General features: G+C 34.9%; 2 protein-coding genes and 1 long non-coding RNA gene across 12 annotated transcripts; 1 reads left to right on the top strand and 2 right to left on the bottom strand.

Moving 5' to 3' along the window:
- Positions 1–2082: 2082 nt before the first annotated feature.
- On the bottom strand, positions 2083–5445 carry LOC105278242 (CD2 antigen cytoplasmic tail-binding protein 2 homolog). Of its 10 annotated transcripts, none has more exons than XM_011337199.2 (8): positions 4905–4923; positions 4606–4663; positions 4359–4526; positions 4104–4267; positions 3733–3919; positions 3475–3659; positions 3291–3402; positions 2083–3161 (listed from the first exon to the last, which is right to left on the bottom strand). In XM_011337199.2, exons 3-8 carry the CDS (start codon positions 4489–4491, stop codon positions 2929–2931), a joined length of 1014 nt encoding a protein of 337 aa, XP_011335501.1. In that variant the 5' UTR covers positions 4492–4526; positions 4606–4663; positions 4905–4923; the 3' UTR covers positions 2083–2928. The 10 variants fall into 10 exon arrangements, with proteins under 10 accessions (XP_011335501.1, XP_011335500.1, XP_019886839.1 ...); XM_011337198.3 differs by lacking the exon at positions 4905–4923 and adding an exon at positions 4758–4853; XM_011337197.3 differs by lacking the exon at positions 4905–4923 and adding an exon at positions 4969–5079 and having other exon boundaries at positions 2672–3161.
- On the top strand, positions 5177–6872 carry LOC113562706. Its single transcript, XR_003407058.1, has 2 exons — positions 5177–5300; positions 5442–6872. It is a non-coding gene; the product is annotated as an uncharacterized LOC113562706 (long non-coding RNA).
- Positions 6873–7350: 478 nt separating this feature from the next.
- On the bottom strand, positions 7351–13795 carry LOC105278245 (alsin). The gene is made up of 14 exons (XM_011337206.2): positions 13455–13795; positions 11972–13294; positions 11328–11897; positions 10781–11150; positions 10478–10679; positions 10141–10321; positions 9849–10015; positions 9602–9711; positions 9303–9514; positions 8664–9221; positions 8409–8585; positions 8166–8334; positions 7904–8086; positions 7351–7762 (listed from the first exon to the last, which is right to left on the bottom strand). Exons 1-14 carry the CDS (start codon positions 13793–13795, stop codon positions 7715–7717), a joined length of 4611 nt encoding a protein of 1536 aa, XP_011335508.1. The 3' UTR covers positions 7351–7714.

The following is a 13795-nucleotide window of genomic DNA, read 5'->3' as shown; positions in this document are numbered from 1 at the left end:
GAACCATTCCGACGCCGATAAATCACATCCCCTCATGTGCGTAAACGTCCATATGTGAGTGCTCGTTTTTACTTGTTTCCCCTTGTATGTATGCGGCTGCGTGTGTGCGTGGGCAATCCTACGGCGCCGGTTTCATAATAATATACGACAATACGATTGTTCCCGAGATGTTCACGGCGACTCGCACGTACAATCGAACAGGTCGTTCAGGATTCTTGTATAAGGCAATGCCACGTAAAAGACCTATACGCTAAATGCTACGATGAAGATAAGCCGGGACGGAATAGCTTATGAGATCTTGCCTCTTCGTTGCGTGCGCTTATGAAACCGGCATGCAATTTTCGTCCGTTCGTGTGTGTGTATCGTGTATGTGCCGTTCTTACCCTATTTTCGCCCTCGTCCGTACGTCCCCTATGTTCTCCGGCTGTTGCGTCCTTTCAGCTTGGAAAAGACCAAAGTACTTGCCTCATCGACACGCGTGAATGTAATGCAATGTACCTTCACCACTTTGCTTCGTGTACCTTCGTGTCTCCATGGCAGATCTAGGCGTAAGACTGTGTTTCTTCAGCAGAACACGTTGATTAATGTTTTGACGTAGATGATACACTCTTGAGCAAAGCTAATTGGAGAAATTAGGGAAAACAAAATGAACATATTAATTTTAATTTTCAATGGTTTAAAAATTTTCACATTAAAATTAGTTTAAATTATTACCTGATTGCAAATAGGAATGTAGAGTATTTGAAAATTGCTACTATTTTATTCAATGCGTTGAAATTTATTGTTTTATCTGTTAGTTTATTGAATTTAATAATAAACAAGATTTATTTATCTTGGATGAAAAATACTTTCAAAAAAATTCATCATTAACCATCGTAAATTTCGAGAGAACGTAGATTCTCTACGTTTCATAATCATCTCGATCAAAAAGCATGTAATTGTTGACTTTCAAACTTTCAAACGCACGACGTATATTGGATTTGACAAGCAACGGGTGTACATTGCATGTGTTTCACTGCACTGTTAGTAATGTAGTTATACTTAGACTCTTTCAATCATCGATCGACTCGTGTAGCTACCGAAAGTCGATTCGTATTCTTCTTATTCTACAATCTAGCATAGAGAGATACTTTGAGCTTCGATGTTTAATACTCCGCTTGGAACTTTTCTAACTTTTCAAAATGAGCTACGACTTTATATGTACGAAAATGTACGTGCCTATACAGAATATCTTCAAATCTGCGCTTATGTGTCTCAGATTCTTTGATCGATTCGAAACCGATTTTTCCTTAGGAAAAAAATATTGAAACAATTGATTAGTAAAATCAAGATTTTTTAAAATATAGATAATTAAAAATACATTTACTTTGAAGTTTCAGATTTCTGGATGTGTTAAACAATTTTAAAATAAATTTTACTGAAAACTTGAGACAAAAATTGTGCTACTTTAAAATATTTAATATTAAATACTGAAAAAGTGTATATATAAAAATACAACTTTGTTTAAGTAAAAGTCGATTTGACATCAATCAGAGTTTTAATGAAGTGCAATAAACGCAAAGTTGAGGAACATTTTGTATACGCGACATATACAAATCTCTATACACATATATATATGCATGCACATGTGTATTTCTAGATGTTCATGTCCGAACATTTTTGCGTGTAAACAAAATACTTAAAGTAATATTTTAAGTAATCATAAAAATTTCATACATTGATAATAAAAATGTTTAAAACGTTTAATAAAATTATATTCAGTACAAATATACCAATTGTCTATTGACACACACATATATATATATACACGCGCATATAAGTTCGCAATTTTTCACGTGTTATTATACCGAGCAATAGTATTCTCTTAATCACCTTTTCCTTCATAGTTCTCTTGCACAATTCCTGTGATCTATGTGTCTGCCGAAATGTATGCAATTCCTTTGTTCTACTTAATCCTATAATCTGTATAAAATTGAGCAACTATTGCATTTATATGCAAACTTACATCATGGACAAGATAAACACAAAAGGGTGAGTGCGCTTTTAATAAAAATTATGATAATAAGTAAATAGAGACTGAAGGTTTCCAAATTTTTCTTTTCTTACTATTTTTGATATTTTAGTTTCTGTTGAAAGAAGTACTCCCTATCTGGAACGTACAAAATAAATATAAGAATCGAGGGGAAGAAGACAGTTTTGCTCTGCTAGATAAATAGAAGTTAGTCCGCATGTGGCTACATCGTACGGTACAAATAGAGGAGATTTACTTTAGGGATAAAATCCTATTTAAAAATACTACGCTCCGCGGACTATAAATTTCAACGTTCCTGCTCCCACGGAAATACGCGAGGAGTCTCTGACGTATATGCGTGAGTTAATTCTTTGTTGATTTAAAATATCACACTAGGCGGACTTTTTAATACCCACTAAAAAGTATGGCAACGGAAGATTCGTATGTCATTTTATATGCTACTTAAATGGTTATGAAATAATTAATCTATTCGATGCCCCTGCTACAAATCTTGCAAAAAGACATTTCGTTTGTGGACAATTTGTTGGAAAAATTTTTCAAATTTTTTCTCTTAACAAAATGACGTGAAAAAGATTATTTCACGTGAGAAAGATGCATATAGACACAAAACAAAATCTTATGAAAAATATCATGACAGAATTTCTCAAAAAACTTCCAATATTTTATTAACAAAAAACGGCTTTATATCTGAATTAACATTCAAATATTTTTATAGAAGGTTTATAGGGACAAATATATAATGTAAACCATTACCATGTTTCCATATACTTCCATAAATTCATTTAAATATCTTATGTCGTTTCCCATGCAGCTTTGCAATGTTATGCAATGCAATATTATTCCAACAATATACATGACTCAATTATTCTTTTACATTTTTGTATCAGAGAAAAATGTCACAGATAAAGTTCGAAATCTACTCTCGCAGCACTAAAGAATTCGTCCTGTTGTCCCGTTCTTCGAACCCAGGCGCCTCGTTTGAAGTATCCCTCTTTCGCCCACGCATGCATCTGCTCGCTACTATGAGGCCCGTGGATCTCCGCGTTCTCATCCTGCGACCATTTCAGGTCCCATGTTACATTCTCCTCTATAGATAAACTTTTCTCCTCACTAGCTGCTTCTGTCTTGCCTGCACGGTATGTACATTATATTATATTATTACATATACAATTAATATTAATGCAATGAGTCAGAATGCCTTTAGAGGAAGATAATGATAGCAGTATCACGTGTCCTCAAATATTGTATTGTTACGCACCACTAACAGTATCGTCGAGTTTTGCTTTTTCCTTTTCGTCGAAATCGTCAGCGTACATATCAAGCTCCGCCTCTTTCTTCGAAGGATGTGCATGTTTATTGCCCTTTTCAACCTACGATTTCTTGCGATTAGAAAGAAAGAGGAGATACCACGTACGTATTATTACAGACATGTTTATTATTACCTTGTTTTTAATCTGTTCATATGTTTCCTGATATATGTCCATATTGCCAGTGCGCGTCAATAACTCATTTGCCAATTCCGTCAGCTTTGTTATACTAACAGAATTTGGATCTTCCTCCTCTTGAGCTTTCGATTCCTTTTTCTTTTTCCACCTCTCAGCTGTGGTTAATTTCTTCTTCCCTTTACCTGTGCATTGTGGGACAATTTGTATTCACATTTTGCTGCTCCAATATGCTTTACTAATGTTGACCGTGTTTACCAAGTCTGCATAACGTTTTAGAGACAGATTCGCCAGGCCTAAGGTATTCTAAGATCTGTTTGTACAGTGGAATGGGATCGAACATGATATCTCCTTCAGCGTCACTGTCGCTGTCGCTATCACTATCTGCCAATCCGTGACTCGACTTCACGTTCTTTCGCGTTTTAGTACTGGAATCAGGTTTTACCTGTGACAAACATGTAGATATCACACTTGTTTAATAAAATGCGTTATATTAGCAAATAACACTATTGCAAAATAATTAAAATATCAATGCAATTTTTTGAAGTACAAAACTTTAAGAAATAAAGAGCGCTATGTTTTTTAAATGTAAATAAAGTTCCTAAAAACAGATATTATATTTTATTTACTTGAACCCAATCGATGTTGTCCAACCAATTGTCCCTGATTTGCTTCTCCTTTTTCCAAACGTAATGGCCATCTCGATCAAAATGACCTTCTTCTAATTCCTCTTTCATGTTAAATGCTGTGAATCCCACATTTGCTTCCGGTGCTGAGGGTCCATCTTCTGTGCCTTTTAAATACATGCAATTAATTATTCAGCATTTCTTTTCGACATAATACATATATGTATTATTTAAAACGTTACATAAAGATTCAAATACCTTCTAATTCATCTTCATTCATAACATTATAGGTATCTTCATTCACTTCATCATCCTCCTCATCAGAATCCAGCGAATTTTTAAGAGGTTGGTTCGGTGTATTTTCTATATCATCGAATTTACGTTTCAACATGATTCTCTCACTCTTATAAACTCTTTGCTGCAAGTCTACGGAAAAAGGTTATATTAGTAGGAATTTTTCATGCGTAAGACAGATATGTATTAATGACAATTCACAAATATTCACGATTTTTGAATATATTTAACTATGCTCTCCAAAAATAGTAGAGTTGCGGTACTTTCGGCTGTATTATAAGAAATGGTTTCAAGTATAAACTTCACAGTATGTACAACAGGTAACGTAAGATTAATAATTTACGTTCAGGTTATGTATCATACTTGTAATGCAATTTGAGACGAACTAATTAGGTCTGTTCTTTTCAGCTGCACTGCTGAACTAGTGCAATACGTTAAAGTGAGACAAGTATATTTTTTCTCACTCTAACTTATTGCACCAGTTCAGCAGTGCAGCTGAAAAGAACAGACCTACTGATTCGTCCGTCTTATAATTTCACGAAAAACTCGATAAATTTATAAATATTTCTTTTACGATCAAAATCAGTATCCGATATTCATTGCGACGTAAAATGTACAAAATTATATTGCCGTTGCACCACACGCGCGACACTACCGCCAAATTGCGCCGAAGCCGAACCGCATAAAATTGCATCTGTGTTGGGCATACTCGGTGACACATATTATACATCTACATCTACATATTCGTGCATCATGACTATTGGTTATCCGAGAACACAACGATATTTCGAAGGAGGGAAAAATCGAACTTGGAGTAAAAATATTTACGCAATTTTAGTAGAAAGTATGAAACATCATTCAATATGGGCAGGAGAATATGTAGCATTCCTTTTCGCAATCATATTTGTAAGTAAATTACTTTTATTGTACTGTTTTCATTTACTTTTGCATTTTCCTGCTATAGCTATAAATGAATAATTGTTAACACATTAATCTACCAATTATATATATGAAATATTATATAACATTACATATTTTACATTCTAGGGAAACGAGTAACAGAATAGTTTGTCTAATTATCTTGAAAACTCACAATACACATATATGACTACCATTTGAAGACTATGTTACAAAAAAGTAAATTGCATGTAACTACATACATTAATTGTCATAACATAACTCGCTAGAGCCTATAATTTATTTTGCAGGAATAAATACATAGTATAATAAAATTAATACATAATATAATAAAATTAGAAAAGATTTTTTACTCTTTCACAACTAATAAAGTAAGATAAAAGATTCAAGTAAATTGATTGTTTTATTAGACGTAAATAAATTATAAGCTCAGAGAGTAAATACAAATATTACACAATAAATGAGCTCTTTCCGGTTAACATAAGGAATGTTTCAGGTACATGCTAGAACTATTAGTAAATGTTTTATCACATACATATGAATAAAATTAACATAGGAAACACATATTTGGAAAACACGTAAACACATGTAGATAAATAATATTTATAAATAAGGCTATACCATTTACTTTTCCATTATATGATAGGAAACACAAGGTTGTTAAACAATTAAAACTAACTAAACCATATTTAAAATTATCGTAAATTTCTTTCATGTAACTTAAACTAACAATAATTAATTACTCAATGCATATTGTCTTACGTTATCTCTTACAATTCTATACATATTTATATATTTCAATAAATTACACATGTAGTTTGACATTGTTTAGCAAACATATCTAGCAAATATTTCTGTAGAATAGAAATATTCTCTATATGATATAACTATGACAAAAAATTTATCCAGTTATTTAATCAGAATCAGTTTCCTCTTTTCTGTCTTTGTCTATAATGTACTAATAGATACCAAAAAGATATCGTGAAAAAAGTGGAATTATACATGTATCAAATAAATTATATGAAAGAGATTCTCTGTTTAAAGTGATATAAATTTTGGGGGTGAGAAGAGAGAGAGTAATTCTTTCTCTTTTTTTTCTCTCTCTCTCTCTCTAATTATACATAAACACGATATTTAAAATGATATTTATCTCAAAAAGCTTCTTAAGCATTTTTGTACTCTAACATTCTAGTACAGAAAATATTCAATTTGCCTTTTTTTGTATTTGTATTAATCTTTTGCAGATTGGAATGCCAATGTAATTTTGTTAACACTACTTCTTTCTATTCACTGATTGATCATTGATTCCAGATCTATTTTACTATCATTTTACTAGATTGAAGATAGACTGTATATATGTTTTATCATTCTGTACATAATATATGCATACATTAAACAAATATGAAAATATAAAGTACAAAATAGTAATAATAATTGCTTTTATATAACTAATTTTTCATTCAGGTATATGAGAAGGTAACTTTTTATTGTTTATCACAATATTGAAGCGTGTACTTTGTATGATTTTTTAATGCGCGATATCCTTGAATAGCGGATAAATGGAAGTATTGGAATTCAATTTCTATGTCTCACGCGCGAACGTTTCTTATTGAACGAACGCAGAACATTGAACTGTGGCTAAGAACATATACCTTTCACAGGCAAACTTATGTACAGTTTATAGCGACAAATTTTTCTAATATGAACTGATATGTTACAGTATCTTTTAATTCATCTTGCGCTACATTCTTGTGTAGTTCAGATGCTACATCATTAAGCTATATTATAAATGCAATTTATCACTTTCGTCCATTACAGTACATAAAAGATATACCGTGTATGCATGATCAAAGCCTTCTAAAAGTTGAGCTCATTTGATTTTCATGAAAAATATCAGTTAACATGAAATAAAAAATACAAATTTATAAATAGGAAAATGGAATTGTAGAATTTCTGTAGTTGTATATTTGACATATATATGCTTATATATTTATGTCAAACGTATCTTTCAATGAGATGGACTCAGTGTTGATTTTTCTTTTTCACAATATATGGAACAAGATATATCGCCTTAAATTTAGTAATTACATTTTCTTCACAACAAGTTAGATACGAATTTCTGATGATTAATGCAGTATCGATACTTGCGATACTTAGCCACGTTCTTGCACCACTAATGCCGCTTGATACACATTTAATTTTCAAATATTAGAACACTTAAAATTAAATATTATTACTTGACTTTCCAAGATATCTTCTTTGTTACGTATCTATTTTTATCCTATCGCGTTTTTTTATGTGTCTTTTTATGTGTGACATGAGTTGATCGTATATATGTCTTTTTTTCTCTTAAATATATATTTATCATCTTATTGTACTGTGTACTCATGGGAGCATCTATTTTAATCACCCATGTTTGTCTTTTCTTGTAATATTTGATAATAACATGCCTGAAATCAGTTAATTAATGATTATTTAATTGCTACTATTGCCATTTGATTGTTTAATTGTTTCGTTAATTTTATTTATTAACACCTTAAGATTAAGACCTTTTTATTTTATGTATTTTATCTTTTATGATCTCTGCTCACCTTAAGAGTAGTGAACATAATACCAAGCTCTCCATTTTGCAAATATGGTTCCATAAAATCTTCGATAAAATGTATCTCGCTACCTAGTTGCAGCACACTAGCACGCACTACGACAAAACTAAACACTGGAAACAGTTCATCCATTGTCCACGCATATGTAGACCCTAGTTGTTTTTGTACTGCCTATTGATAGGTACATAAAAGTAAAATAATTTAGTTTGGCACGTATACTTATAAATATTTATACATGTCATATCCTTACTTGTGTCATTTGTTCAAATGTATTTCTGACCACTAACAACTTTTCTAAAGGCGAGAAGGTGGTTTTAAGTTGCTGTAAAGTCTCTATCGCATCGATGAAATAAGTCTCGTGCTGATACGGTAGTGAATTATCCGCGATGTTTATTACATTCGTAGTCTTCCAGAATTTCCTACGCAATTTTGTAAGAGATAATTTTGTGAACGTTGAAATGCGAATACAATCTTCACATTTACAATCACTTACTGATCAATTTCGAGGAAAGCCATTAGCGTTATGTCGGGTTGTTTATTCCACTTCATTAACCTTTCCCAGTATGCGTCATCCTCCTTTTTATTGTGTAAGGCATATAATACGAAGAGCGCTGAATATACACGTGGCAGTAATATTGGATGTAGTATTGCAGTAGCGCTTATAACTTGCCTAAAAATATGTATACTTGAATAATTTCTATAATAAAAGGTTTTTTGACAGTGAATTAATTTTACAGATTTTACATACTGTTTTTCCTTGTCATCAGCTTCGAGTACGTACTCTTTATTACAACGCGGTAAAGCCGGGAACAAAAGAAGCACGATCTCGTATATCCTTGTCGTAATACTGTGAAGCTCTGATACCGCATGGCTGAGTAGTAGCGGATGTACCCTTACGCCGCCGTATGTAGCTGTGTAAACTGCAGCTACCTCCGTCAAAAGAGCGCCCAGCGGATGATGTGGGCTTTCAAAAGCTTTCACTAAGTACTTATGAACTTCGTTGTACGTCTGACTGGTGAGTTTATCCCGTCCGAAACACGGAATCTTGTCCAACTGATCGATCGTCTCGCTGTTTCTTTCTTTCGGGTTCTTTAAAGTGTTTGACAGCTTCCTTCGTTGTAATGTTTTCTGATGGGACCTCGTTATTATGCTAGCCACATTCTGCCAGACCCTCTGCGTTTCTACGGATCGTTCATTGTGACTGGTACTCTTGGTGAGCGATTCGGATACACCGAGTTGTTGATAGCATTGTTTGAATATGGCTTTCCACTTTTGATCGGGGGATACGCACAGTTTTCCGAAAGATCTAACGAAAGTGATAAATGCAATTAATAATAAAGCAATATTTTTAATGTTGCGATAATATAACGTAAGAAGGGACACTCACGCTGGCTTTGAATTAGATTGAACAGTCCCACAGGCTTTATTCATGTGCAACGTAGCCATGACTTTGACACCTTCATTCCATGCACCATTCATGTTTCCTTCCAGTCTGTCACCACTTCGGAATGTTAACGTACCTTTCCCGCAAAATATCCCCGCGGACTTGAATTCGCCTTCATAATGTGTGCCGTCTTCAAATACCATTACTCCATAACCCTTTAATGTTGTTACAATATATTGTGTTAAAAATATATCAAATCTTTAAAAATATTCTTAATACTAAATATTTAGACATATAATCACCATTAGGACATCTTGCGTAAAAGCACCTTCATAATAAATACCATCAAGTGTAACAATTAAACCGTTGCCATGCTTCATACCATTACTCCATGATCCAAGATATTTTTCACCTATAATGTTACTGAATTATAAATATACAGTTTTATGCAAGTAAAGTCTATATATGCGATTATTAACATACTTTATTCCAGACATAGTCTTATCCACAATTTAACTTTTATATATTTACGAATTTATATATCTGTACCTGTCATGATATCGTCTATTATTCCGTAGCCTTGCTTGACACCAGCGGCCCATTCTCCAATGTAAACCGATGCGACAGAAGCCATGAAGTGGCCTTCTTTCTTGACACCATGGCCATGAGGTAAGCCATCCTTAAAATATCCTTCATAAACATCTCCATTAATGTATCTAAAATATATTGCACAATTATTGTTTCTGAATAATTTATGAAACCATGAATATGCATATAACATTCGTATTCATGAGGTAATTAACTTTGAAAACTATGCAAACATTCGAGAAATAAATTTTACTTCATCGTTCCGTATCCATTTTGCTGACCATCCTTCCACTGACCCTCGTATACACCCTGCGTCGAAATTTCCATTTTCCCGGTACCATGAATTACGCCCTTGTGAAATTGGCCTATGTATGCACGACCGTCCGACCATTCCAATTTTCCGGAACCATGCGGTTTACCATTCAGCCATCGTCCTATAAAAAATTCATATCTGATTTATTACAAAAACAGTTTTTTTTTGTATAATGCTTCTTTTACCATGCCTGTTTGTTAAGAATTTCACATTATTTCCATTTAGAACCGTTCGATGCTGTGTTATAAGAAGTACATTTTGACATCGCTTTACAAACCAGTGTACGTTGCGTCCTTAAAAACGTTGTGTTTCGTGAACGTGAACGAGCTTGATCGCGCTAACGGAGGCACATTTCCGATCACTCGCTGCAAACTGCACTTTATGGTATTTTGTAGAGCGTGTAACCATTCATTGCGCTCGGTAGGAGTGGGAGTATATAATACGAAATTGTCCTCTGGCGCAATAATCGATATAGCATTCTAAAAAATAAATCTATTCTTAATTACATTGGCTGTTATATGGCTTTCCATTATGAATAAAATACAATCGACTAAATAAAGATATATAGATACAACTGTACCTGTATGTTTTCAGAATCCGGTAGAGGTTCTACCCACAGTGTCTGGAGCGGGTGGACCGTGTGTGCAGCACCAGTAACGTGTATGAAAATATCCGTCAACAAAACAAACCAATGAGACGAAAACCTGCCGGAGTTGAGTATCGATAACGGGTAAGTCCTCGAGTCTCTAATGAGCCTTCTATTAGGAGATCTCAGCGATTCTCCTAATTTCCCGGAACTTTCCCAAAACAACTTTGTGGCCTCCGCCTCCTTCTGACGTTTCTCTTGCTCATCGTGCACTTGTTCCCATTTTATAAGAGCTTCCTGCAGTCGCTCAACACCCATTCTTGTACCGTTGCTTTTTATCAAATTGTGAATCATATTCTTATACCTATATAACGATATAAATTATATTATTATTATTGTATTATTATTATAATTAACGTGTCAAAATACGAATGGATGCAGAAATCTTGCAACATTAGAATGTTACATATGTTGTACTGCACATTGATCGAATAAGTACATATATATATATATATATATATATATATATATATATATTTACCTGTTTAGTTTACATAAAGGATGTTGTAACGCCATCGTTATAACAATTTCATTATTATTCTTTTTTAGATCGCTACTCTTTACATTACCTATGAATAAATTTGATATTATTTGTGGCACTTCAATGAGTTTTGCGATGTGCATAAAACCACCGAGAGATATAACATCGCAGATAGCATTTAAATAGTATTTATATGCTGTAGTAAATTCTTCTATATTGGCAACAATTGTAACTTCATAGGCTTCTCCAATATGGTTAAAGTAATCCCACAGACTTATGACATTTAAGACACTAAAATGCATCAGCTCCGCGTAACAACGACACAGTGTCTCGTACACATTGGCCTCTTGGGTGGCACCACTCTTCTTTTGAAACGGCTTAATGAGATTTTGATAAACGGTCAACATCTCTTCCAGAAAGATCTGGTCATTTATCAAATCCTCCGATACGTTTATTGCCGGCTCATTTATCACAGAACAACAACTGTATCGTCCAGAACTGAAGATCTCTCTTGGACTGTATGATTCATCCTTGGTTTGTATGTCAAGTTGAAACATATCCCCAATTTTACTGAAATCGTAACGTCCACTATAAGTGAATGAAAGTTAAAAATATAAGAGATTTTTTTGTTTGTAATCGTTTACCTCGATTGCCCCATGAAATATAAACCGTGATGCATCATTACTAAACTATGAAAATTGCCAGCCGCCATATCGATGGCTCTCTCATTGGAGGATAACTTTGTGGTGAATAGCTGCGGCGCGCTTTGGTCTATCGTAGAGTGCAAGGTAACCTGTTTGCAGTTGTTGCGACCCCACGCGAATACTCTGCCGTCCAGTGTTAAAGCGAGCACGTGAAAAGCACCACAAGATATCTTCCTGATTCCTGTATGGCTAAGTTTTGCTACCAGCACCGGCCTCGGTCGTTTAATGATGTCACCCGTCCCCAATTGCCCGTATTGCATGTCGCCCCACGTCCAGAGCTCCGTCGCCAGTATGTTGCTGCCGGCGCGAGATAGCGCATTGATTCTCTCGTTTAAGCCCTGCTGGGACAATTCGTGCTCGGAGGAGCCGGTACTCGACGACCAAGGAAACTCCTCGCAGCGTAAGCTTAGTGCCAGATTCGTCGCGGTAGGTTTCGTACAGGTATCTCCCGGTTCGTCCAGGTTTTCGTTGCTATCAGCTTTACTCTCGTTAATATCGGAACTTCCGCTCATATGTCTAGATAGAGTCACAACTTTGCCGCCGACGTTTTTGACTCCTTCGTACACCAAATTCGCCATGTTCGATACGTTTTGCTTGATCAATCTCGTCGATCGATCAACGCTCTCCAAGGGTATATCTTCTTTGGCACTTCCGTAAGACGAGACCCAGGATAGCTGCCGGGTCAGAAATTGTCGAGCAGTTTCCGTATTTATGAACATAACGTTCTTCTTCTCATCTTTATCGGAATCTGTTAAATTATTCAGGCATTCCTCGCCATTCTCGACGATGTCGGAGGATTGTTCCTTCTTGTCCATTTCCGGCAGAGAAATGTGTTCCTTACTGGCAGTGGACAGCGCGCTGATGGAGTTTGTCGAACGATCTTCGCTAAACTGCTGTGCGTGAAGACCAGTGAGACACGTGTCCGACGATGTCACACTTCCAGGACTCAGCATAACGTTGTTGAGACATTGCGGGCAAGAATTAAGAAAGATTTCCTCCTCCAGTTCGTTTTCGCTGTCTGTATCGTCTTTCATGAGCTTAGTGGTTTTCCTTACGGTAGCTACATTAAAATTGGAGCCACAAGCGATCTCCGACACTATCCTTCCCTCGAAAAATTTAACTTTCTTTGGTTCTGCACTACTTATATCTATCTGTGGCTGATTACCACTAGCCCACAGCTGCCCATTTTCCGTAACAAATAATGCTGCATGGTCACTAACCGCTATAGATTTGATCTTCACTATTTCATTTTCTTCCTTATATCTGTAGACACAAGAGACGATTTCTTGCTTAAATATAACTAGATATTTAACAGCAACAATTACAAACTTAAATATACAGAAGAGAAGAGAACAATAAAATTAATAATTAAAAAAACAGCTGAAATAAGAATGGATTTTAGTTGCACACTTTGACTACATACCCATGACTACAGTATCTTACTTCCTCCTTGAGGATTATTTTATCTATAATGTTCATGTCCTGAGGATTTACTTTCAAAACATGCCCATTTGTATTTACGATAAACAAGTAATCAGAATTGCATGTTATGTCGATGACGTCGAATTGAGCCCTCTTGAAAACGAGCGTGGGAGAAGCGTCCTCCTGGGACGGCACTTCCCCATGGTACAGGTTGTTGGTTGTGGTGGTTACAAAAATGTGATCCTTGATGGTGACCAATTTGCAAATGATGCCATTCGGTTTGTCATCGAACGTGAAGGACAATTTGTCGGCACCTCTCCATAAATGCATATGCTTGTCCAT

Source organism: Ooceraea biroi, chromosome 10 (genome assembly GCF_003672135.1).
Source record: "Ooceraea biroi isolate clonal line C1 chromosome 10, Obir_v5.4, whole genome shotgun sequence".
NCBI lineage: Eukaryota > Metazoa > Arthropoda > Insecta > Hymenoptera > Formicidae > Ooceraea > Ooceraea biroi.
Note: the sequence above shows the minus strand (reverse complement) of the source record. Positions and strands in the feature narration are given on the sequence as shown.